General features: G+C 36.9%; 1 protein-coding gene across 5 annotated transcripts in view; it reads left to right on the top strand.

Annotated features, from left to right (window-relative positions):
* Nucleotides 1–27780, top strand: part of MMS22L (MMS22 like, DNA repair protein) — an 88660-nt gene that overhangs the window by 31125 nt on the left and 29755 nt on the right. For all 5 annotated transcript variants that reach the window (XM_053939462.1, XM_053939461.1, XM_053939459.1 and 2 more), the window contains one exon: nt 1814–2323. In XM_053939462.1, the coding sequence (XP_053795437.1) occupies nt 1814–2323 (510 nt within the window). The remainder of the gene's footprint in view (nt 1–1813; nt 2324–27780) is intronic.

The raw sequence follows: 27780 nt of genomic DNA on the forward strand, positions 1-27780 counted from the left end.
TAACGAGATAGCAGTTGTAATGATTAGTACAGACTTGTTAAATTGTTTTCATTAGATAGAGAAAACAGAAATAGTTCTGGTTTAGGCTTTTAAGTTTTTAAAAAATATTTTATTAACTATTAGTAAAATTAATTAAAACTTTATTAAGCATTAGTAAGATCTTAATGTACACAAGTAATAAACATTGAAAAATGCCCATATGTATACACACCTTACAAAGTTGTGGTGTTTTTCTTCCAGAAAAGAAGGGTTATCTTGGCTATCAGAAAAGAACAGTATGCCTAATGTCTATATACACTTCAGAAGTTGTTGTAGTCACTAAAGTTTGGCTTTTTGAATCACTGCTACTTCGTAGAAACAAATATGTTGTTTGATTCTGTATCAGTGTCTTGCTTTTTAAAAGAATTTTAATTAGCCTACTCTTTCTTACTGAAATAAAATTATACTTACATTTTTGTGGTCTTATAGCTTGTTCTTCCCCTATTTTAAGAGGGGGAATAATAACATACAACACACAGTGCATCAGTCTGCTGAACCACTTTTCTTCATTTCTACCTTGAAAAAATCAATTACACAAGTAGCAAAATTTAACAGCCTACAGCTATGATTTTGGGATGAACTCTGTTTTCAGCAGCTAACCAAGCCTTAATTGATGCATGAAAAACATAAATGCCTGTCAGTAGTAATTTACTACTAAACAACATTAATTGGATTTGCTGTGATTTTTGGTGGCTAGATTTGATAACCTCAACACCACTTCCAACTATTTTCCAGGTGACAAAATAGGAAAACAACACTTATGGATGTTTAATTACTGTAGGTGGAACTTAATTTAAATTAAAGGTGAAGGATATACCCAAAGTTTTTAACACAAAAATCAAAAAGTTATATACCATTTTCATATTACTCTTCTGTTGTAGGAATGGTGATTTTTAAATACAAGTCCACATCCAAGCAAAGGTCCCAGAAAAGATGTCTTTGTATAAGCTTCTTCCTTTTTGTCAACCACTTTAAAGTTTCTAAGTCGCAATGCTTATCACCATCAGCTGTGTATGACTCGAGCATTTTCCTGTAAGCAGTGCAGATAAAGTTTCATAACATCTTCCTACCCGGAGAGAGCTTTCTCTTCCAAATGCCTCAGTTTCTCTGTTTTGTTTCAAATCTGTCCATACCATAGGTGAGCAGTACAAGTTGATACAGACTTTGGCAAAGCACTGTGGAGAAAAGGAATTTTCCCACAGAAATTGTCCTTTTACTGCAATGATGGTTTGGTCGGTGAGACTTTGATCACTGCAGTTGCAGCACTATAACATAATAGCAGAAACCAGTAGCTGGTTTCTATGTGGAAATGAAGAAGTTTCCAGGGAAGAAGTTGGTGTACAGGAATGGTTTGCTGCTGCAAAGAGACGTCACTTGAAAGCTCCCTTTCCTAGGAGCCCTCGTGGGCTAAACTTGATTGATTTGAAGGCACAGTATGGAGTACACAGACAGAGTAGAGAGTCTGCTCATAACATTGTGCTCAGCTTGGTACTAGAGGTTAGATAAGGGGGAAGGGTTAGGCTGCACCTCTAATTGGAAACAAAAGCAGAAACTGAAAGAGCATGTTTGTTCCAGTAGCTATAAGAGTAATGAGAAAAAAGAGTATTTAAAATTTAAGGGTTACTAGAAGTGGATAACCATAAACTAATAGCATGAAAATACAGTTTTAGTCACTCAAGAAGATAGAAAATGGCATACTTTAAGAAACTTTCTTTTTCCTGTTTTTTTTTTTTATTATTATTTATTTATTTATTTATTTGCTTTTCTAATGTAGAATTTATTCCAAGTTCCATCGGAAAAGAATGCAGGAGCTGACAGAAGTGGGGATGCAGAACTTTTTTAGCCTGTTCCTCGTGCTGGCAATTGTTGTGGAGACAGAAGATATAGTGAGTCGGGTGTTGGATCTTTTGGATTTCCTGACTCCATCCTCCATCACCACAGCTCGGAGAGCTCTCATCTGGAGAGGACATTTTGCTTTCCTTTTAATTTATGTTGAGAAGAACATGGACACTAGTGCCCTGGCTGAGAAAGTCTCAAATGCTTTCCGTGAGAAGGCAAAGGAGTTTTTAGTAACCAAAAACGACTACACACAGAGACAAAATCTCTGGACTCTGCTATCAACCTACATTGATGGGGTCCAGGAAGTGTTTGAGACCAGCTGCTACTTGAGCCTTTCTGAGGAAAAGTTGCTAAATGATGGATTTACTATGCTGCTGCCTGCATGTCGAGGAGCTGAGCTGAGCATGGTGCTGAATTTTCTTCAGGTTGTTCTGGCCAGACTTCGGTAAGTTATTTAGTTAAATTGTGGATTTAGGCTAACTTTTTGTTTTTAGGGTTAAACTGTAGTTCCTATTATTTTTTTTACTGAAATTCAGTAAATGGAAAGAGAAATCTCTGAAGGGCTATGAATGATATGTCAAATTTCAAAATCCACCAATACTTAAGTGCATGTAGAATCTTTGAAATGTTTCCTTACTATTTCAGGAGATAAGGGTTGACGTCATGATGTTTTGTTATTAATCAGTGTCTTTTTAGAAAGTCATCCAGTTGCTTCTATTTCAGACAATATCATCTTTTCTTTGGTACAGGAAATTTGGAAATTATCATCTGTGTTAATTAATTGGGGGGGGGATGTTGTATTTTTGTTTTTGTTTCTCCATTGAATGAGTTCATTTTCCCAAGTTTTTATTCTCTCTTTTTTTTTTTTTTTCCTCTTTTACCAAGGTTGCATTCAAATACTACAGTTAGGGAGATTTAAATACTTGTCTGGGGTTCGATAGGAAAGAAGGAAATAATATTTTACCACTTCCAAGCAGTTTTGCTTTGATGTACTAGTTCATTTTTCAACATCTACAGTGCCCTTCAATAAGCATATTTTTTTGTCTACTGATGCCTTTGAGAAGCAGTCCTCCAGTTTGAAGCCCAAACTGCTTTTTTTTTCATAAGATATTAAGAGGTAGCTATTGATCTGCCAATACTTCAAATGTGCAAGACTGAAATATGTGTAAAGAGCTGTGGAAGAGTGCATAATAGGAATACTGAGGCCCATATGCAAGATCTCTCTTTAACTAGGTTCTTTGTTATTGTCTAGTAGTTTGACTGCAGCTGTCAATAGCTTATAGATCCAAAGACAACTGTTTTTCAGGCAGTCTTTTGAAAAAAGATGAAGCACAAAACTAAGTTTAGTTGATTTATTATTTATTATTTCAGTTCAACTGAATGTATTTCCTGGAATAAATTGGAGACTTCACAAATACTTTGACATTTTCTCTATTAGCTAATACACAGCATTTGTTGTGTTGTTTTTAAAGATGAAATAGGGAGAAATTTCAGAGTGGTGAAAAAATTGCCTATTTTATAACTTGGCATTATTTTTAAGCTTTCCAGGACTGGGGCTTATGTGGCCCCCTTGTAACACATTCTCAGGTCATCACATACAAGGTACAGGACAGTATTAGTTAGTACCTTTCTTACAAAAAGTAGTTCTGCTGAAATATTTGAATTACCAACATGCTCAAATGGTAATTGGTATGAGGTAGATTTTTAGAACCTTGCTTTTAACACTTATCTCAGTTTCTGTATTTGTACATTTGGTCACTGTTACCAGCCTGTTTATCCCATCTACAGAGGAACTAAATACCTTTACACTTATGAAAGACTTTGATCTTCAGGTTGTATGGAACAGGAAAATGTTAGTGATATTCCTGCTTTGACAGACTCACTGAAAACAGTCAGTCTTCTGTTGCCCTGCAAATAAAACAACACTAAAACCAGCTTTTTTAATTCAGAAGATCTGGATGACTTGGTGCTAACCAGGTGCTAGAATGTTACTGAATTGACCAGACTGATTAGGCCTGGTCTGTTTTCAAACTCAGAAATGGATGAAATGCTTGTTTTTAAAATCCAGGCTGATACAAGATAGTAGGCCTTTCATAAATGTAATTTTTCTGTACACTGCACTCTTAATAATTTTATAACTGTACAACAGGGAATTTACAGGTAGGAAGGAAGTGAGATCACTGATTAAAGAGACAAGCAGCTCCCTCTAGGCTGTTAGGAAATAATAACTTCATGTGTTACTTTCTGCTAACCCCAGATGATGGCTCACAGGAGCATTCTTTATTGCTGATTAAGTAGCATTATGAAAATACTGACTTGGTTGTGTTAACTAAGTGCCTCAATATTTAAAGCTTAAAATGTCAAATAGTTTTAGCAGTCCCCTTTAACATTTCTTGTTGGATTGCTGGAATCTCATTCCACGTTTCCCAGTTGTTTTTATTTGAGGATACTGTAAAAATTCTAGTCTTTCATTGTCAGAGTGAGGTGTAGCCAAAAGCTCTTCTTTAATTATAGCTATTCATGCTGCTGTGGTTAAGGGTCTGTCAGCATTTCCATTATAAACCTTTATTTTCAAGGGTTTGTAACATAGCAGTGAAAACTTGCTCTGGGCTAAAACTTGGCATACAAGGATTTGAAAGTGCACTTGTTTTCTTTCTTTTTTCTTAAAAGACATCTGAAAAGAGACCCCCACCTTCACTATTTTTACACCACAGTGTTTTAAAATAACCCTTTCCAGCTTTTTTTTTTTTGTATTGTCTTCTAGAAAAGCACTGGTAGCTTTTGATTGTTGTATTTACCTATGGTTAGACTATTTTAAATAATGCTTCTTAAACCACTTTTTTTTATTGATTGTTACCATTTTGATTATTGTGGGATCCATATATTTAAATAGAACTATGTCTTGGCAGGAGAACTCATTTTTACCAGTTTTTGGTACATGGTGAGTGGGTAATTGGAATCAAATGCTACTTGCTGGCACTTGCAAGTATTTGATCTTCATAGTAAAATTCACTGTGAAGTGTAAGATTGTGTTTTAATACTGTGTCCTTTTAAAAAGCAGTAAATAACCAAGAAACTCCCTAAATCAAACAGTGTTTCCTTCCTATGTTTACTTATTTTGCTTCTTGCTCAGACATAAGTTTTTTCTTTTTTTTTCCCTTTTTAAACAATGGTTTAAAATACTTATTGTTTTGTTTTGGTTTTATTTTCTTTTTTTTTACTGAAAGGTAAATGTGGGATGTTTGCCCATGTGTGCTTTCATTTGTTCCAAATCTCTAGCACTATCTGTCATCTGAGTGCCCAAAAAGAAGCCCTAGGTTAATAAAAATACAGGCATTAAATAGATTTGACAGAACTTGCTGTAAAAATGTATAGAAGGCTCAGAGAAATTGGCTGTAGGTGCTGGCACTGCAATATGTTATACTTAAAAGAAGTGTTTGAAACATGCTAAAATGTCTTGTATTGTAATGGGGTATTGCTTTGACATGAGCTTTCTCTTATTATTGTCATCCTGGCATCTGGGTTTTGTTGAGTGTTAGTACAGAGTTAGAGGACTATAAAATGTGACTAGATACCCTGCTGTGTTCCAAACATCTTTGCCTAGTTTCAGGGAGACTTGGTACTAATTCCTGTAGGAGAAATGAGAAGTACCACTAACCTAATACCATAATAAATGGTAATTTTGCTTTGAAAACTGTTCTGGAGCATATATGCCTATTTGTACTTCTTTGCTAATTTTTGAAAATTTCAATATGTCGATTTTATATGCTCTTACAGCAATATTGACCAAGTAAACTGTCTCTAGCAGAAAGTTACATTAATAATTGGGCCATGGGTAACAGGAGAACTGGATGTTTCTATCTGTTTGAGTGTGTTTAGCCTTGAGGTTGTGAGAGAAACCACAATAGGAATGGATTATCCAGTATATCTTTGCTATGGAAATGTACGGTCATTTGTAATTTTTTTTTGAGTTTTACTTGCCATCAAAACAGCCTGTGGGAAGCTTTTTTGAGACCAACAGAAGCATCTCTCCCCCTCTCTGTTACTGTGTAAGTCAGTAGATAAGCTCAGGAGGAGAATAGAAAGGGCCACCCTCCTCCTTTTCTTTCCCCTCAGGGATTATAATGTTAGTCTTTGTAAAATCTTTTTTCTGATGTTGAGCTTTTGAAAACTGTATTCAGAAGAGTTTGGAAGTTCATGAGTCTTTGCTTACCCATCCCATCCTGTGAAGATATTTAGGGCTACCAGCTGTGATGTCCTGATAAGCACAGAAGGCAGCTCTGTGACTGAGCCACTGAACTGAGAGTCAGAAGATGTTAGTTTAGCTCTAAGATCTCCCACACTTAATGAATGACCACTAAAAGTTGCTGTGAACTTTGCTCACCTGTGTGGGAAAAAAAAAGGAAGTAAATCCTTTTTCACTTTGCAACAAACATCCTATGCTTGGGGTCAAGCATGCCTTGCTATGCTAACTTGACCTATCTTTTAAAGTATTTTTACTGGGTTTTTTTTTTGAAGTTCAGGTATTCCATTAACAAAACTGGTGTTTAAATGAGTGTAATGAAAATCTTGTCTCTAAATGCTCTAATGCATGAGAACCAAACACAGATTTAGAATATAGCAGCATTTTGAGAGGTCTCCTATGTCTAAATCCTTAAAAATAATCTGTTACCACCTTCTGAGCAAATACTGTGTGTTCTTAGCTACAGTTGTTGCCTTAAGGTATGGCTCTGGTAATTAATACTGATTTTTTTTTTCTTCTTCTTACTTTGTGGGATTTGAGGTATTTTTTTTAGGGTTTTATTGGAGACTAAAATAATGTTTTACAAATTTGTCCCTTGTATTCTGACCTTCAAAGTTGACTAGCTAAAACTAGCTAGTGTGTTTTGATTGTTTCTCCTCTGCTCTTAGAGAATTACTATGTAAAGAAATGAAATGGGACATCAGCATGAACTGGAAATGTGTCCCTAAATACTTTGCATATAGAAAGTTCCTGTATATGTCTGTCACTGGTTCAGGTTTGCAAGAATTTTCACTTCCCCTTCTCAGTGCCCATTTTCTTGAATCAGTAGGTAGACATGTGAAAGTTGAACAATTGATTAACATTAATTTCACATCGATATTTAGGATGTAATAGAGAGCATCTGCCTTAGAAGGAACAACAAGGCTGGAAGGCTTGTCCTGTGAGGATTGACTGAGGTTTTGGGGCTTGTCTGGTTTGGAGAAAAAGAGGCTGAGGCATGACCTCATTGCTCTCTACAGATTCCTGAGATGGGGATGTGGAGAAGGAGGTGCTGAGCTCTTCTTCCTGGCCTCCACTAACAGGACATGTGGCAGTGGTTTAAAGCTGCACCAAGGGATGACTTAGACTGGACATAGGGAAGCATTTCTTTACTGAGAGAATGGTCAGGTACTGGAACAAACTTTCTAGAGAAGTGGTTATTACCCCAAGCATGTCAATGTTTAGGAGGCAATTGGACAACACCCTTAATAATTTACTTTAGCTCTTGATCAGCTCTGAATTACTTAGGCAGTTGGACTAGATGGCCATTCTGCATTCCTTCTATTCTTAGAATATTCTATTATAATAGAATATTCTATTCTACTGTTCTATTCTAGAATCACTTTGAAGCAAACTGAAACATTAAAAGCTATCAAAAAACCTTCCAGTTGTTGATGCCCAAAAAAAGTCAGTCTCAGTAGGTACCCAAAGCTAAAGAAACTCACTCTAATCTAGTACTCAGACATGAATCATGAAGATACACAGTTCAATAGCCTGTGCTACAGATGGAAGCACTTTTTGTGTTCCATTGTATCCATTTTATCTTCCAAAGATTAATCCACATAAGCTTTCTGTAGCCTACCTGAGAACAGTACAAGACTTCTGTTGTGAAAGAGTAAATCCATGAAAAAAAGAGTAAAACCATATCCAGGTGTACTGAGAACCTGCTGCTTGGGACCCTGCAGTTGTTTAGAGAAATATGTGCTCCCTGAAGGACATAAAGCACATATTTGTTTTCTGATGGAAGTGTCTCACTTCTGAAACTATTTTCCCTAAATTAACTTTCATCTTGGTTTTCCTTTTATTCTTCACATGAGGTGTGAAAATGGCTTTTTGTATGGAGTGGTTTTTTTTTTTTTTTGGTGGATGTTAAACAAAAAATATTTTTGCCAATAAAATCATTATATGCAAGTAGCCTTCTAATCTCTTAATTTTGATTGTTTCTTCGTTCCCTTACAAGATCTATATTTCTTCTCTCTTTAGGATATCTCATGTCAGATTTAAGGCTTATTTAAAATGAACAGAAAGCTGAAGCAATTTTCTTTATTCCATTTCAGTCTCCTAAGGCCTATTTCCCCCTGGTGAGCTCATAGCAACAGGGGGGTTTAAGGGAATTCAGCTTTCTGCAAATTAATGTCTCACATCATGAAAATTCAGGACCTTTTTTTTTTTCTATGTCTTGAAAAAGTAATACAGTGAGTGCGAGTATTATTTCTTGCCAGCGGGTGGAAGATGAATGATTTTGTCACAGTTTTACTGCTTGATGAGCAGTGTCCTGAGGGTCAGGCTTAAGTCTGTGTCACTATGCTGCTCATTACTCTTGAGCTAAATAAGGGCTGATTGGATCTAAATTGCCTAGCACATGGGCCGCAGATGAGCTCAGTGAGTAGGGGATGACCTGCTATTCAGGCTGGGAGTAACCCCGGTGTGCAAATGCTGCATTAGAACACCGTGGGAGAATGAGAGGCTACCGACCGCTGCCAGCAAAAGAAATCGAAATGTAAAAACTCTTTGATGCTGCAATGTTAGAATTTGAAATGTAGGAAGTGACAGGTTGATGGTACTTATCAGCTTTGGCTGGATTAGAGAACAGTGTCATCTTGCTTATATAATGACAGAAGAATGAAGCCCGCTCCCAAGTACTTTGCGGTGCGGAGCTGCTGCTGGCAGAGCCAATGCTGCCTCCTACTGACAGCCTGCGCGGGAGGATGGAGGAGCCACGGGCAGCTGGCTCCGGGCCCAGGGCTCGGCCCTGCCTGCCCAGGTGCCCAGCTCTGCCCGGGGCTTCTAGGCTCCCGGCAGAGAATCAGAAACCTGACTGATTAAACAGCAAGTGTGCATCGTGGGACAGCGGCAAGCCCCCGTCTTGGATGTGTCAAGAATGTTTAGACGAGTCAATTATGTGCGCTGAACCAGCCACATCTGGCTCTGCTTCACCCAGAACATTTCCCTTTGTGCTCTTCTCTCCATTGCTAGCCCCTGGGATGGGGAGATGAATTAATTTGTGCCTATGTGTTTTAAAGAAAGTTGACCTTTAAAGTGGAGGAAAAAAATCTGAACAAACTCCAAGAAAGATTCCTTATGCTAACCAAACAGATAAATGTACTTGTCTTAATGGAGGAAAACAAAAAGCATCCAGCACCTGCTGGATGCTGGACACAACATAGATTGAAGCACTTTGTGCAGTTTTAAAAGATTCAGTTCTGTGGTTCAGTAGAACAAGCTTTTGGGTTTTTTCCCCCCACCATCACTCATACTTCAGAAACTGGGTAATAGCTGCAGTGATGAGAAATAGCCGCTTCCTTTGTTTTTTTCCAAATTTGTTTCAGATTCTGTTACTGACAGCTGTAACCTACTAGAATAAATTCTTGCTACTAAATTCTGGGACTGTCTAATCAGCAAAAACAATTTAGTGTGTTTTCTTGAAAGCAATGACCAAGTGAAGAGAAGGGATGAATCTCAATACATTGTGTTTTCTTTTACTCTTTAGTGTTTTTCTGGGTATATACTGTTTGATTCTTCATCCCCTAGGATGCTTTTGCTTATGACTGAATTTCTTCTTGGACATAAACAACTTCTAATGTACTCATTCCTGGGTATCCTAAACGGAAAAAAAAAAAAAAAGGCAGAAAAAAGAAAACAGCAGCCTTAAAAGCACAAACAAATTGTTCTGTAAAATGGTGTGACTCTATGGGAATAAGAGAGAAAATTGTCACAAAAATCATTGATAGTGTAAGGCTTCAGTGTAACTTGTGTAATCTTAGTATTATCACTGTTTAATGGCATTTGTTCAGATCACTGAAAATTAAAAACTGTTTAGCACAAGTTGGACTAGATGAAAAATTCTAGGGTTTAAGTTTGTATGTAGCCAGAAATTAGCGGGTAATTTCTCTGTGTTCAAATGGAAAACAAAGCCAGGATTTTAAATTATTTTGTCCCTGGGCTAGCACAGTTGCCACCTATTGCAGGGGGAAAAGCTGGAATTGTTTGTGTATTCCCTTGTATCTTGCAAGAAGTGGGAAGTGAATCTGGTATTTATGCTTTCACCTCTGTTTATAGGATGTTTATTTATGTGAGTTTCAAAGACCATTGTATCTGCAAGAAAATCTGAAATTTGACTGAAATCTGTTGGCTAACTAACTTTTAACAGTGTTTTTTTTATGCACACAGCCTGTATGATATTACAAAGCAGGACCTAATATGACTCTGCTTTAGGAAGAAACAAACAAAAAAAAATTAAATATTGTTGTAAAGTGTATTAATAAAACTCCTGCAGGTGAGAAGAGCTGCTTATTCTGTCTTTAGCTGCAGTGTTCTGTATGCAGTTCTGGATATGTCATTTTATAAAATATTTATAAATAAATTGAAAATTTGAGAGAGTCACAGAAATGAATGACTAGAGTAGGCAGTTTGTCTAAGTTTGGAAATTATTTCAGCTAGGAGCAGTTAAGGGGAGACATGCTTGAACTTAGCCAGTATGTAAAAGAATGTTACAGGTTTTCTGCTATTCTTCAAGCTACTGGAGACAGAATTGCTTAATTTTGGACAGAAGTTTAAAGTGGTTATTTAGAGTAGGCTGCAAATGTAGCACTCTTGCAGGCTTCAGGAGAGTCTTGTGGAACCGAACTTAGTTTTTTTTTTTTTATATCTTTTTAAAATTTCCCTGTTCCATTGGGGGAGAAGAATTGAACCTGTTTAGTGCTACCGTAGCCTACTTGTTCTTGGAATTTCTGAGGTGGGAGTGCAAAGATGACTTCTACTATGCACTGGACAGTGGCTCTGCTGAAAAGGCTGATGGGTTTTTGGTGTTTTTTTGTTTGAGTCTTGAAATCTTCCTAGAAAATCACTTTGCAAATGCTTTTTTAGGAATTGATACAGGGCATGTAGATGTGCATTGCCATGTTTTATTTGGTTTGGAGCAAGTCCAAGTGTCACTAATTGCCAGTGGCTAAATGCTCCAGCTTTCTTTACAGTGGTACTAAAACAGGGACAGGGAAAATGTGTTTAATGGGAAATGAGCCCAAAATAGTAGGTCGCCCTATATATCCTCCCTAAAAACAAACTGGGAAGAGGAAGGCATGCTCTGCAACATGTTCATTGTGTATCATCTCAGGATCTTTTGAGGGCCTCTTCCTAACATTTCTTTTTCTGGGAGGATCAAGTAGAGAAAGGTGAAAGCAGTTTGTGGTTTACATAGTTGTCTGATTAAGCTGAAGATGCTGTCTATTCCCTCTTTCACAACCAGAAGGCCCTGTTTATCTCTAATTGGGGTTAATTAAAGCCTGAGGGCAGTACTGAGCCCCTGCCAATGACTGTAAGGTACAGACATAATCCAGGCTGCAGCCCCTCACTGTAGGGAAGGGGGAGGTAACCATGGGCTTGTCACAGGCTCTGATGATGCAGATGTGCTAATGCGTCTGAAAACACATGAGTGAACTTATTTTTGGTCAGATAGTTCTGTTCATTCATTAATTTCTGGCTGTTATCAAAGAGTTGTATGAAGTGTCTGGTTTAACGTGCATGCTGGCAAATCTGTGTTAAGAGGCAGAAAGCTCCTGGCTCTCTCTGTGCTAATGCAGGGGCTGCACAGGCAGCCACAGCAGCCATTATGCACGCAGCAGGAGCATCCTGCTGCCAGGGATGTGTCAACCCTTACTGAGGGACAGGAGAAGGGGAGAGCAGGCAAGTACAGATGTGCTTGCCAGGACAATGAGGTTTCCTTCTACTGCTTTTTGCAGCCTTGTTTTCCTTACAAAAAGTCAACCATGAGAATAAACCAGAGTATTTTCATTGATATTCTTTTGATTTTCTGGACAGGAATATATTGTTTAGCTATTGAAGATGTGCCTTTGGAAATACTTGACTAAGTGTTTCACACATCTGCCAATTAAAAACATTTTAGAGCTGCTAAAGATTTACTGACAGGGAATTCCTCTGATTCACACCACACCTATTTATATTAAGGGTATTCTACAACAGCTTGAATTGGTGAGGAAAAACTGTGTGTATTTGTCCAGTGTATTTATATGGACTTTTGTATTAGATGCAAAGATGACATCAGAAAGATGTCAATGTACTGTGATTATCTCTTAAATAATAATTAACTGTAACACAACCATGATCATCCAAACATCATAGGAAGAGTGAATATATTCAGGCAATTAAGGGATTTTACAATATAATTATTAGGCACTGGGGAGATGTGACCCTGTTTAGGGTAATGGGGAGCTGTGGTTAATTGATGCTAGGATAATCAGATTTTTGCTGTTTTATTGTCCTGAGACCCTAGGATATGTGTGCATGAACTTAGGGGAAAAAAAAAAAAAAAAAAAACAAGCATATGAAATGATAAGCCTAAAAGTGAATCTTGAAGTTATGCTTACATTATCTTGCCTTGCTGTACTGAATTACTGCTATGATTATAAGTGTTGAGAAATCATTTATATTGTCTGTAAATCATCCCCATTTTACATCACAGTGAAAATTCAATACATCTTGATTCCGAGTAGTTTGTAAAGGTATCTATTTTCCCAAGACATGAAAAATGACTAGCTTTATCCAAGTCAAACTCAAAAATTGAAGGTGTTCTTTTCTTGCAGCCAAGAAATTTTTGTTGTTTTCTTTTGTGAAAGAAAACCTTTGATATGTGTACAGTCTGAACGTTAGGACAGAAAATACAGTGGATGCAGTCCCCCTTGAGCTTCATTGTCTTCTCCAAATTTAGAATGTGAGATGAAGAAAATGGCATCAAGTTGCACCAGGGAAAGTTTTGACTGGATATTTGGAAAAAGTTCTTAGTGGGATGGGTTGTCAAGCACTGGATCAGGCTGCCCAGGAGGTATTTAAAAAAAGGAGATGTGGCACTTGGGGAAATGCTTTACTGGTGGACTTGGCACTGCTGGGTTAATGTTTGGACTTCATGATCTAAAAGGTCTTTTCCAACCTGAACGGTTCTATGATTCTGTGAGGATGCAAAACAGAATTTCATTTCATTAAAGTTCATTATGAAAGTGTTTCCACTGCACTGCTGTGATACTGAACCTCTGGAATTTCTAATAGCTCAACCTGCAAAGATTTGAAGATTAACTGTAGCATTGCTACTGTCTCTTACTAAAAGGTTGTCTCTTGCTCTTTTTTTTTTTTTTCTGTTCTCTTTTTCCTGCTCTCTGTTGAAACAGAGTAATTTCTGAAAACTCTTCAGCAATCCTATCTCCATGTAAATTAATACTGTAAATTTTGCTGCTAGTGAGGGTGGAGGGGAGTAGTAAGAGTGGGTGGGGGGAGAGAAGAATTAAAATCATTCCAATAAATGGTTTAATTTATGCCTCAGCAGTTAAGCATGCTCCTGGTTAACAGAAATACCCTTCAGCTACACAGGATTTGGGAGGGTTGGAGGGCACTCATTTGCACATAAATAGCCATTAACTGATAAATTCCCAGAGGTCTCCTGTTGCATGCTAGTGGTTCTGACCTACTTAGCTAGCTTAAATTTGTTTTACAGAATTATTATAATTCCATCCTTGGTACTTAAACTTTGTGATTAATGCATGCCTCACAATACAATTAAAGTATAATTACACAGTTTTACAGTTTGCTATCATGGTGTTATTATTATTACAAAGAGCTGGATTTTGCAAATATTAGAAGAATTAGAGTTCTGATACCCATCACTTTGCTGTTATTAAGTGATTATGTTAAATGGGACCCCTTTATGTCTGAAGAATGAAGTGGAGAGAGGGGAATCATTAACTAGCACATCAGATGGTTTCTAAGTGATTGCGGAAGAGATGTGTGGTGACTTTTTTACACATCTGTAGATGATAGGTGCAAATACCTTTTGTTCCTCTATGCCAGCTGCCTATGACATGCTCTAGCACATCTGTGCTGTAGTGCTTGAAAAAGTTTCATACTAAGTATCTCTGTAATCTGTTAAAAATCATTTGTATGTGTTAAACTTCGATTTTATTCTACTTCATTGAATCTTTTTATTGCAAGAACTTTTTTTTATACTCTTATAAAAACATGAGCAGCCAGATACAGATGCACAATAGATCTGTGTAGGGTAGGGTGTGCCTGCAAAGATGATACAGATCTTTCTCTTGCACTCTGTAAACTCAGAGCAGTTCTCTGTGAGGGATCTTCCTGACTTTTCAGTTTGTGCATGAATGTGCTGCATATTTATACTGGCTGCAAATAACAGTAAGTCACAAACACTGCTATTTTTACTTTACCTGGCCTTTCTTATTTTTTGGACCAAACTTCTTTCTCTGGCTACTATTCATTCCTCAAGGAGTGATCCAAGAATCAGTAATGTTACTTGTATATGACCTAAAAAAATTGCTCTGTGGTGCATAATTCTTATTACAACAATTTTCTTTTTTTTTCCCCACTGCAGCTGTTTCAGAAAACCTAAATCTTTACATTAAGGATTAATATAATTAGCAATTAAAAGGACTGAAAAATATTTTTAATAATTTTTCCTAATTCCATTGTAAGTAAAAACTTTAATTGTACTTTGTTTATTTGTGAATATGTGCTATATTGCAGAGTTCACTGGTGGGAAATGGATCAGTTGATGCATTTTCTGAATTACACATTCTGTTCTTCTAAAGCTCTAAGGTTATGCTATAATATTTTTTATCTATAATTGCAACTGGAGTGAAAACTCCAAATGTGATACAGAAATCAAATGTTGCACCTTCTAGTCTTATTTGATCCAGTGCCTTGGTTTTAATTTTTGCTTAGTTTAAAAAAACTTGTTGCTTATGTGGTTTTCCACTTTTCCTAAGTTGTGCTATTCATTTCTTCAACAATGAAAATATTTCTTCTTTTTCATTCCAGAGAACACAAAGAGTAAAAGGCAAATAGAAATCTCTTTCTTAGAATTACTGCTTTTGCATCTGCATTTTTTTCTGTATTTATGCTGCTACAATGATATAATCTCTACTTTTGCTGTTATCATTTGAGCTCAGAAAACATTGGTCATTATTACTGATGCATGGACGCATTCAAACAGGTAGCCAGTAATTATGCTTGGAAGAGTGTACTATATTTCAAGGCTTCCTACTTGTATATTCGTGAATTGGTTTTATTTCTAGTCTTTAAAAAAATACTGCATTGAAGTGATTTAAATCATTTTCATGTGGCACTGCAAAAATGCAAAGGCACATTACCAGAAAGAAATGGTCAGCAATAAGAGCTGTTTTGCAAAGTTGGCTTGCAAAAGCTACAACACTATGTGGAGAAAACAGTTATCCTGTAATAATAAGACTAATGAATTCAGAAATCCATTGATTGAACTGGCTCTGGGTAGATTATGTGCAGGCTTGCTTCAAGGAGAGGAATTTATGAAATGTTTGCCGCATCCAGCAAGCACTGCTGCTATAATACAGCTGCCTCCTCAGTGGTTTGCTTTGATCCTGTGGAATGAAAGGACAGGAGGATCAGCTCAGGTCTAAATGAGATTACAGCTGGTTCGGCAGCTTATCTGGTCTAATGCCAACTAGTGTGGCTTTGCACGTCCTAAGGGGTTTACAACAGAAACTGTTTATTGAGTATCATCGGTTTACTCAACACAAGCAGGCTAATCCTTCCCAGCCTCAGCATGTTGTAGGATTGTGTATGAGCCAAACCAAAAGCTGGTGCAGCCAGGGCCTCCAGAGCCCTTTGTCTCGCTTCATATTGATTTTTTTACCTGTGTTAAAGACAGTAAAAAATAAAACCAATAACCAGCCCTATTGTGAGCAAAAGGTTAATCTGACCTAAAAATCTTACAAAAGCATCTTTTAACCCTAGAAGGGATGGTAGCCTTTCTCTGACTTTTCACTCAAGAGATTTTCTAGTTTAGGGCTTTGAAGAGCAAAATAGGAAAAACAGCTTCAACATTTAACTCTGTGTCTTGAAGTTGTCTCTGAATTCTTTCAGCAGTTGCATAGAAAACTTTAAAAGTTATTTGTGACATTATTAACAAAGTGTTGTCTGCCTGTGGTAGGTGATGCTGATATCAGAAAACGCCTTCATCAGCTACTTTCTCAGTGAAAAAACAAATATTGCAAACTAGGCAAGTGCATCTTAAAAAATTAAGTAACAAACAGGCATATAAAATCAGAATGCTTTAAAAAATAATGTTCTGCAAGTTTTTAGACATCTCTGTCTGTTTTGATATTAAATACAATACAATATTGCAAAACAAGTACAATTTCATACAATCCTATTTTACTGAGCATATTTTCTATCTGAAGTGAGTCTTTTGGAAGGCATTACAGCGTGTGTCATTATAATCAAATGTTTTTTATAGTGTAAAAAATATTAGATTAAACTCTAGGAAGCCTTGCACAGTAGTAGCAATACATTTACACTGGAAAGAAACATCGTAAGTTATCAAACCTACATTGTCAGAATTATTACTAAATACTTTTTTTGTATATTATTGGGAGTAATTAAATTGTTTTTGCCATGATATGGAAAAGAGAATTTGTTGGCACACCTGTCATCAACTGCATGTGACAGACTTAAACTGGAAACTGTTTGAAGGCTGTTGATTGCTCTGTAAAAGAAAAGATGACAGTAACTTGAGGAATTATGAGTGGCTGTTTCCTGTTTATCTCACCTAATTGGAATGAAGGTCTATTTAAGCTGTATGTAAGCAAAGACGTTAACATGGACACCATGGAAGAATTAGGAGAATTTTGTGGAGAAATTGCTATAAATGTGGAAGATAAATGTGAACTTTAATAATACTTAAGCCTAATGGATAAGACATGGACAAGTTTAAAATGTAGTAATTGTTCATTTAGTTCTATTCTATCAAATCTGGTCTTAAAGCAATAGGTTGCTCTCATGTAGTGTTACATTTTAGAATGGTTGAAGATAAAAACTATTGTCGATGATTGCTTAAAGTCTGTTCAAGCATTTGAACAGTGCAAATCACAGCATTTTGTCAGACAGTGAGAAGTTTTGCCTGGATAATGCTTCCCACACGCACACAGGTCGCAGGATAAATTATGTGCACAGTTTTACAGCGTAGCTGGTGCTGGAAGTTAAATGGATGCCCAGTGGTAGAACTTGTAAAACATTTTCCTGTTAACACTACCAGGCAGAATTGATATTGTTGATGGTACCTTTGATCTAATAAACGATCAGTTTTAACAGTGATTTTTACTGTGTTTCAGAGGGGATGATGATATAAGTTTAGCAAGCCTGCCATCCTTCCTGGATGACAGATTAGCTCTACTGTCTGTATTACCCAGTGTTGGGAACAATGTCAGTATGGGATGTTTTGTATCCAAAGTAATCACCTCCACTAAAAAGATATATTACATGAACAGCATCCTTTCCTGCAACAGACACTCCATAAGGAACAAAATTGATTTTGCAGGAAGGAAATGAAATACTTTGTTTTGGAATTTGGAAACAAGTTAGTTCATTATCTTGAGTACAAGTTTCCCTGCCTTCCAAAATATGTTTTCTCTCTTGAGAGGAAGATTTTCCTAAACCACTTAGAGTGTATGACTCCAAGCAACTTGCTAGAGAGTATCCATATGCATATAGGTTTTGGTTTTTTGCAAAGACAGCTAGAGAAGCTAGAGCAAGAGAGTTTCATTTTGGAAAAGAAAAACTTTATTTGAACTACAGTTCCTATCTCTGTTACAGTCTTGTTTTAAATTAAGAGTATTTTTAAAGTATTTTTCATGCTTCCTGCCTGAAAAATGAGTTGCGTGATAATACTGGCTGTTAGTGATGTGCTGGGTCTGTTACTGGAAATTATTTCAGAATATCTGAAGAGAGAACTGTGGGTAAAACTGTGGTAAAGAGAACAAGCCAACTACTTTTAGTTTGGGTTTTAATATTTAATATTTTGATACTCTCCTCAGGACTTTGTGCAGTTATCTTCAGAGTCCATTTCACATCTGATCCCATCAGAAAATTTTAACTGAGGTGGCACCAACTCAGCATCTAAATATCTGCAGCCAGAATAACAATTTTGGCAGTTTGTCTTTGCTTCTTTGTACTTGAGCCTGAGTAAGGACATGCTCAGTGAGAGAAACTGCATTTTTAAAGCTGTGCTAGGTAATGGAGAAATTGTCCTCAGTGAACGTTTCACACAATTTGTTGAACTTTGAATTTTTTTTTAAATTTTTTATAGCATGGCTAAGAAGAATTTTAATGATCTTTGCATAGCCATAATTTTGCCATCACATTTCTAAGATTGTAAACTCTTTCAAAATTATCTGTATTCTTTTGATATATTCAAATGAAACATTGTGAGCTTAAAGAGAGATCCACTTTAGTACAGTGTGTGGGTATCTCTTCCCCAGTGTGGGGAGTCCATCAGCACTGTGAGTCTGATTAAGTACTGGGGTCTGAATTGTAAGAAATTATCTGTTTAGGGTCAACCTTTAAGCTTTACTTTTTATTTCAGCCATCAGTACTGTAAGAAATTACTTTTTCAAGTGTAAACAATAGTTTAGAGAAGAGATGAACCTGTCCCATCATTATAATTCTCTGTCAGCTGCTGCTGATCTCAGAGTCCCACAGAAGAGCTAAAGGCAGGATTTTGGAAATTACTATACCTAAAACTGGATTTCAGTGCTGGTCTTTCAGCACCATTACTTGGCATTCTAGTCACACTATACAGTTATTGTTTTTCATGAAATTTTTTTCTGAGAAAAAAAGATGGTAAGGTATTGGTAAAAAATACTTAGCTTGTAAGAATTCAGAAAATCTGTTTTATCTGAGTCTGGGCTGTTGTGTAGCTATAGACTGCTACATTTCATTGCCCTCCTGGTGTTCTACACGAATACGGTTCAGATAAATTATGGTATATAAGTAAGCAGTATATTGGGTTCCCAGTAAAAGAAAAGCATTGAAATACCAATTTAAGGTGAGCAGAGGATGAACGAGATCATTAGGGGGCAGAAGCAAATGCTTTTACAAAGAGAGATAGAGAAAGATGAGGTTTTCATCCTTAGGAAAGGAGAGTAGTAGGTAAGATGGAATCAGATTCGTCACAAAGGTTGTAGGAATCAATGGACTGAGATTGTGAGGAAAGAAGTTTTTATTAGAAACAAGGATAAAATTTTCACAAGCATTGGAACAAATTTCTAAGACAGGTTGTAGAATTTCCCTCCTTAGTTTATTGAAGATTGGCATTGCTTTGAGGCAAGGTTTTTACTGCCGGGGGTCCCTTCCAAAAAGTTTTTTTTTTCTATGACTTTAGCTTTTAATAAAACATGCACAAAACAAAACTGACAAAACCAACAAGTGACAAAATACAAATGGAAATCCTGTTTAACACAATGTCTAGAGCATGATGAATTTTAGAAGTGCTGCTTAAATGGAAGAGTTTTATGAAAGATACTGCAGTATCTAACAGAATCTGCAGTTTGTCTGTTTATTAAGTAACATTATAAAAGCACTTGCTCCTCACTTCAGCATTTTAGTTTCTCAGGTATTCTGGCATTCTGATTCTCACTATAATTTATATTCACATATGAGTCATTTTATAGTGATGTAGAAGGTTTCCATATACCTTCATCAGGGATTTCAGCAAGAAATGTGCCCTTGCCACTAAGAATGCTGGTGGCATCCTGTGCTGGTGTAGGCAGAGCATTGCCAGCAAGTTCAGGGTGGGAATCCTTCCCCTCTGCTTATGGTAAGGCCACAGCTGGGAGTGCTGTGTCTAGTTCTGGGCTACTCAGTACAAGAGACACGTGGACATATTGGATAGGGTTCAGTGAAGGGCTACAGAGGTGATTTTGGGATTGGAGCATCTCTTTTGTGAGGAAAGGCTGAGAGAGCCAGGACTGTTCAGCCTGGACTGGCAAAGGGGGATTTTATCAGTAAATAGAACTATCTGAGGGGAGGGTGCGAAGAAGATGGAGCCAGGCTATTACTGGTGTCCAGTGACAAGACCAGAGGCACAGGTGAGTCCTTCTGAACATCAGCAAACACTTTTATTTTCATTGTGAAGGTGGCTGAGCACTGGTACAGGTTGTCTAGGGACAGTGTGGAGTCTCCATACTTGGAACTATTCAAAAGCCTTCTGGATGTGGTCATGGGCAATCAGCTTCTGCAAGCAAGGAGTTCAGTCAGAAGGTCTTGGTGGGGTTGAGTGGCTCTTTCTTTTGATTATTTTGAAGGAAGTTCCCTTTAACAGGGAACAAATAGTGCTAAACTTTTTAGCTGTGACCCTCAAGTCTTTGGTTGTAAGTGTTCCACTCTGATGGCAAAAAGAAAGAATCACGGTACCAGCACTGATGTGTTGTTTTCATGTAAATACTTAACAGTTAACACTTTCTGCTCCCTATGTGGCAGATATTAGCATTTATGTTCCTGATAAAGTCTGAACTTGAATAAATATAACCCGAAGTGAACTGGGCTCCCTGTTCTTTCAGATATAAAATGGTTTGGAAACAAAATCTCCTGTTAAAAAAACAAGAAAAAGAACTTTGGTCCCTGATAACTTAAAGTTACAGAAGTGTAATGACAGTTCCTCAGTTCTTTAAGAAATATTTTAGGTTAAATATTACTAGTGTTTTATTAAACAAAAAAAAAAATTAACAAAATCTTCAAAACCAAAGGCTGAAGTGTCTCATGGTCAGGGCAGATTACAGAACTTCCAATGATTTCTGTAGGCCTCCTCCTCCTGTTTTGTGTTTCCCTTTTGAACTCTAATTTTGTGAGGTGAAGGGAATTCTGGGGAATTTTGTCTTAATTTGATCAAAACTAATTGTAATGTTGCAGAAGATTTCTATTCAAAATCAGGCTTTTAAAAATTGAAATGCAGCTATTTTAAGTTCTACGATAAGGCAATGACTTATAAATATTAAATTTGGTTTAGGTGGGGATTTTTTCCATATATGTGAACTAAAAAGGGGGAATACAACAGCCTGGAATGGTATCTGTTTCAATGCAGCTTGTCTCATTTTTTTCTTTATTTTTCTTTGTTCTTTTAGTGGATTAAAAAATTCCGTATCTGACCTATACTGAAAGTCTGCTTAGGGAAACTAAATGTCATTTTATCGCTACTTTTTCTGTTGTTTCTTCAAAGGAACTGAGCAGGCACCTGTTCAAAGCAACAAGACTCTGAGTGCCTTGAATAGTGCAGAATCTAGGAGAGACTACTTGGCTGAGATCTGTGAATGACTGAGCCCTTATGCTAAAATGAGTGTCTGAACACACTCTCCTAGAACTTCAGATTTTGGGACAACAAAGGGTCACTTTGTGTGTTTGTGCCTTCCAGTTTGTATTTTGCATTACGGATAAAAAGGAAACTGCAATCTTAGCATATGCCTGCGTAGTACAGGGGAGAAGCTAGTATGGCTGAACACCAGTGAAGGTAATGCAGGAAAATTGCAGTTGGGCTCAAATCAGATGTCTGTTTTCCCCAACAGTATTCCACAAACTGAAATGTGAACTAGTTGCACTGAATTAACATAGGTTGTGTTGTCTTTGCTGCTCTTCCAATCTTATCTTTTCTAAATGTGATTAGGAAAAGAAAACAACTCTCTAACACAAATTTGCTAGGGTGGCTATGGCAGATGTAATATTCCCTCATAACAGACCTAGACAAAGCAAGCTCAAGCTCTGTTGCTTGCATTTCAATTACGTTCATAACAACTTGTCTTTTCAGTGATGCAGTTAAACCCACTGAGAAGGGTTAAGGAGAAAGTAATATTCTGCAGGTTTAAATGTTTGGCTTTTCCGTATCTTTGTGTTTTAGGGTTGTGTGTCTGTTCTGGTTAATATCTTTACTTTGTCTTTGAGAATGGTAAGGATGTTGGGGATTTCTTGTTCTCCCCATGTATTTTAAAAGCATTACTCTGAGTGCACACAACATGCTGTCACAGTGAGCGCAGGTTTCTCTATTACTGTGCTTAGCTATAGAGAGGATTATATTAAACTCTGTAACCTTGCTGGAGCACCTCTGTACATTGCTGCTATACTGATAATCTTCTCATGATTCAGTTGCAGTTGAAAATATTTTATTCACAGCATTAACACTTTCATTCCCAGTGAAGATTAGAATCTTTTATATCAGGAGATGAGTCCCTCAATGGGCAGATAATTTTTCTTATTTTTTAAAATTTATTTATTAGTGTGGTCTTTCAACTGTTGCCTTGGACATTCTTCACTTAGGCATACAGAGGGAATAATCATAAAGCCTAGCCATTCAAAAATGGGTAAAACAATTTATTGATTAATGAATTAGTGGTTAACTAAGAGGCTTTTATGCTGTTTAATTGTTTACAAAATAGTGAATGCTTTTGGAAAATATATGTGTTCTAAAAGAAATACACAAGAACATCTTGGAATAACTAAGAAAAACGTTTCCTAGTGTTCCCCATCCACAAATTATCTATGAATCAGTGGATTGAAGGAGCAACATAAGATTTGTTCACATTTTCTGTCATTAATGCAGACTTAGTAATGAACAGCTTTCCTCTAAAATCTGATGTTAAATGCATACAAGTTCATTGGAACTTATTGCTCCATCTTCAATATTGCACAGTATAAAATCAGAATTTTGGAGATACTTGTACTGCATGTCTTTAAAATAAAGAGAATCCAGTCAGTATAAAAGAATTCCAAGTTTGATTTCCTTTACTTTGTCCAAGATTATATTATATGCTAGTTCTTTTTCCAAATCCTTGCTGTTTCTTGTAATTTAGTAGGAATTGCTTCAGGTAGACTGCTGACTCATTTCTCCATTTATGTACAACTTTCATCAAGCAATCAGTGGAAAGTTCTTGTAAGTGTTTATATGGAGTATTCATTTGGATCTCATGATTGTATCATTTCTTTGGCCTGCATCATTGCAAGTCTCACTGAAGATCCAAGTGTCTCTTCTGTTGTAAGTGCATGGGGTAAAGGTCACTGCAGGAAGAATGGAGTAAAAGTGGTATAATATAGTAGGGAGTGTCTCTGCTTGACATTTAATTTGTGTATTATTTTTTTCTTTCTTCGTTAAATTCTATAGGATTTGCTGTGTGCCCATTTCCCTCTTTGAAGAATAGACAAATTTCTTCCTGCAATTTCATGAGTTTAAAAATGCTATCTTCTTTTATTCTCTTGTCTCTGCCAAGTCAGTAGGTGATATCTTGGGAACTTTCATTGCTCTTCAGTGAAGGGCAGGAATATTTGGGCTAGTACCACTTTGGCCTTTGTGCAACTTCTGCAATCCAGTAGGAAAAAAGTAAAGGGGTCTATATGAATTGCACCTAGATTTTGTGTCTTTGTCACACCAGTGTATGGTTTCCTTCTAAAAGTCCAGAAGGTGAATTCCCAAAAAATATTTGAAGTTTCAAGGGATTGCTGTGTTCAGAAGTGCTGCGGTTTGACAAACTAACATCCCTTACTCTGAATGCTTGGTTTGAAAACTTTGAAGAGGATTAGGTCATGGCTGCTTTTGCCAGTTTTGGTGATTCCTTGACTGGGAAGATCATTTAATCAGTGAGAACGTTGCTGGTTATATATCATAGCACATTATTGTTTTCACGTTGCTGTAGAAAAAATGGCTGTCTTAAAGGCCTGAGACTTTCAGTTCATTTTTTTCCTGTGGTACATACTGTTTGTTCTCTTACATTTAAATCTAAATAATTCAGTGAAGAACATAAACCTAGCAAATTCCTCTGTATTAGTTTCAGACAGAGCCCCATTTCTAGAATTGTATTTTTGTAAAGAAGTAGCAGTTAAGTTGTGTATTAAAAAATTTAGGAACTTGGACTTAAAATTTGAATAGTGTATGTTTGCCATTTTTGTGTATTATGGGATCAATTGAAATGGTTATGTTTTGTGGGGGAATTTTTTGTGTGCTTTGTTTTGTTTTTCATACAGCTTTAAAGTTGGAAAACTATATGCACTGATTTTGATTTACTTTTCATTTTAAGTCAAAATGTAATCAATTGCTTTTAATTGTGTAGTCCATAGATTGATTTGCAGAAGATGCATGAAACAAACAAACAAAAAAAAAAGCAGTAAAGAAAACTGCTTATGAGAATATTAAAAAAAACCATAAGCACTAGATTCCCTATCTGATTTTAGTACAATTCCTTAATTACTACATCTTGCATCATCTGGTTTAACACCCTCTCAGGTAATGTGAGAAAATATTACTGCCATACTTCACTATAACATTTAGAGTGGTCTGAAACACTTTCTCCTCTCTTCCCTATGTTTTAGTGAATATTTCAAGTAATGTCTGAGAAATTAAATTTGGCCCTAGTCTTCAAATCAGTAGAAGGAAAAAAGTAGTGGTTTAAAGTGGTTAATTTCTTAAAATGTGTATATCTTCAAAGAGCTTTATGTAATTTCCCGAATAGGTTTAGTTATGAGTAAGGATCATTTTGTTGAAGGCATTTTCTGTTGGTATTATTTAACTTGGGAAGGTGACCCTGAGCTAAATTGCAATGTGTAATTTGAATGCCCATGGGCTGCCCTTCATTGGCTTGATTGGGAGAGATTATCTGGATTTCTAATATACTTTAATTACTCTGCTTATATAAATTGTCACATTAGAATCTTCTTAACTGTTGAGTCTGTTCTGTCAATGATTCACTAACAATAGAAATATACTAGGCTCTTCCACTGAGATTTGAAGATTTATACCACCAATGAAAGAACTGGAATGGCTGTATTTAAACCTACTGTATCTTCAGTAGGACAGAGCATGTGATCTGCTTCTACACAAGCAATGATCAATGTGTGGTAAATTGAAAGGATCTGTAGCCTTTTCTATTTTGTTAAAAGGCATTTTTTCTATTAAGGCAACACAATACAAAATACGTTTTAAGATGTTTGGGGGTGATGTATTCCTAATGTGCACGTGGCAAAAAACCAAACAAATACAGTCTGAGTAGGAGTGTTGGGTGGAGAAAGGTAGAGTGTCTTTTAGCAATGGTTAGCTGAGGTTTTACAGAGAAGCAGTAGTAATTGAAATCATATACTGGGTCAGTTGGAAGGGACCACAATGGGGTCATCTGGTCCAACCTCCCTTCTCAAGCAGGATCATTGTAGAGGTTGTGGCACAGGACTGTGTGCAGACAGTTCTTCAGTATCCCCAGTGAGGGAGACTCCACAACCTCTCTGGGCAGCCTGATGCAGTGCTCAGTCACCCATACAATAAGGAAGTTCTTCCTCATGTTCAGGTGGAACTTTGTGAATCAGTTTCTTTCTACAGTGTTGTGGTGATGTTGGCTTCCTTTGACCTTTTATTCCTGGGTATCTCTCTTCCTGACAGCTCTGTTCAGGTGAGCTTAAAGGTTACCAGCACTTGGAAGAACTCTGCTCTCAAATGGTGTAGGGGTCTTCCAAGATACAATGGTCTGATGACCTACAGTAACAGGTCCAGCTCACTAGCAGATCATTTGACATGTGTAGTGAATATGTCTTGTACAACAAACCACTCCTGCCTTCTCTCTGGGATTTTGTCTCCTGTTAACCTACAGAAAATGTAAAGAATTGAATCTAGCATGTGTCTGGTGGGCCCAGAGACATCTGATTTAGTGTCATGGAAACAGAAATCTCTGTGTTTGGAACCACTTGTAGAGCCCAACTGCTGAAGATGCGTGCTTTAGTGTCTTGGGGTTTTGTTTTGTTGTTTGTTTGTTATTTAAATCACAGGCAGCAGCTGGAATGATTAAATATCTGCTCTCTAGTGGGTTAGTATGTAATATTGGGAGAGAAGAGTGTCACGGGCTCCATTCCTTGTTCTGGTATTTCACATTTTTATCCAGTAACTAACTTAATGTAGAACTCACAATCAAGAGTAGAGCCCAAAATGGACCCAGCTGCCCTACGCCCTGATGCTGTGATTCATTTGGTTGTTACCTAAAGAAATGTGTTTGAAAATGCAAGTAGCTACTGCTGCACCTTATGCAACCTGCCTGCTTTTTTGGTGTGGATTAGTCATGATCAAATTACTGCCCCAGTAAACAGAGATTGGGAATCAGATGCTCAGCTTGAGGCTTTTGTATAAATTAGTTGCAGGCACCTGGGGAACTTTCTGGTCAAAAGAGGGTGATCTGACTAAGTGAGCAGTTTGGGAATTGTTATTCAGGTGTCTGATATCTGTTTGTGCCCTGCTTTTTCACCATTACATCCTTGTATCCCTTTGGATCTCATCTAACATCTAAGAGACATCCTTTTGTGTATGCTTCATGTTGTTCCTGACGAAGGTGTGCTGTAACACTGATGCTAATGGTGTTGTGCAAGTCCACTATAAAGAATTTAAGTGCCATGACTGAATTTAAGCATTTGATAAAAGTCCTATATATTAGAGTTCTTAGAAACACCCCTCTTCCCTTGTTAGTCCTCCCTACTTCATTGCATAAGTCAGTAGTCATCATACACATTCATAACCAGGCATGTTATTTGGACTTCCTTTTTTGAGTTAACATTTAAACAAATGGTATATTGAAGCAAATTAAAGTGGAGAACACTAAAACCTCATTTAATAAATACTGAACCCATAGGGGTAAGTTGATGTTTGATAATATTCTGTCATGATTTTTCCACTTCTGCTTATACAGTCTGCTGTACAGCTCGGTGGTGGTGGTGATGGTGCTATTGTTATTGCTTACACAGTGCTGACACATTATAAACTGTGGGATCTTTTTCCAAATGTTTCTTTTAATGGATGGGAAAATGTATTTTTGGTCTTCAGTTTCTCATCTTGCTTAGCTTTTTGAAACGTAGCTTTTAATTCCACAAAGGTGGGTGAAAATTCTGTGCACTTTGAGAGTTCCTACTGCAGTCATACAGCCTCAATATATTGGGTGCTATATAAAGGGATATAGAAAATAAATTGTATCCCAGAGAGCTTAGAAACAGATTTCAAAGAAGGCTTGGATGTTTGAATCAGACTTGGGTGGAATTTAGTCAACTTCCTTCATGCATGTCTCACTGAAACAGACTGAATATGGAAGTGTCTGACAGTGTGTAAGTGACTCTGTTTTAAGCACCCAACTTCCCTAGGTACCAAAATGTGTGCCCAGAGACATTAAGGCTGTTTTGATAGGCCTCAGCTGTTTAGCATCCAGCTTGGGCACTTTGAGGCCATAAAGTAGATGTTCTAGCACTTAACATTCTTGTAAGCATGCTGTCAGTGCCCTTACTAAACATACTGATAACCAGGAGTTCAGTGTGGAGCTCTGCCACTTGGCACTCCTGCATACATAATGGGGCCAAGAGAAAGGAGGTTCACCTTTTCACACATTAGGTCAGATGGTCATAGTCATTCACCAGTGAAAAGAAAACCAAAAGCCTCTATCATAAGATGCCTGAAATCCATATCTCTGACTTGCCACCACTCTCTAAGCTGCACCACCATGCACCATGTGCCTTTTCTGTGAATCCAGATCCATTTCTTTTGCATGAATCTGCATTTGTAAGAGGTAGGATCATACAGTTTTTTACTTATATCTTGGCAAAGTGCTATGATACTGCATTGAAAGCAGACTTGAACCTAGATGCAACCATTTTGGTTTTGCCTTTTTGAGTGCCAGTACTACAGTTCAGACTGAAACTAGTTTTTCTTTTTTAATATTTTAAAAAATCCTGTATAAAAGTATTTAACTCACTCTAAAAGTGATTTTACACTTTGTATGATACTTTATGGT

This window comes from Vidua chalybeata, chromosome 3 (genome assembly GCF_026979565.1).
Source record: "Vidua chalybeata isolate OUT-0048 chromosome 3, bVidCha1 merged haplotype, whole genome shotgun sequence".
NCBI classification, from domain to species: Eukaryota; Metazoa; Chordata; class Aves; order Passeriformes; family Viduidae; genus Vidua; species Vidua chalybeata.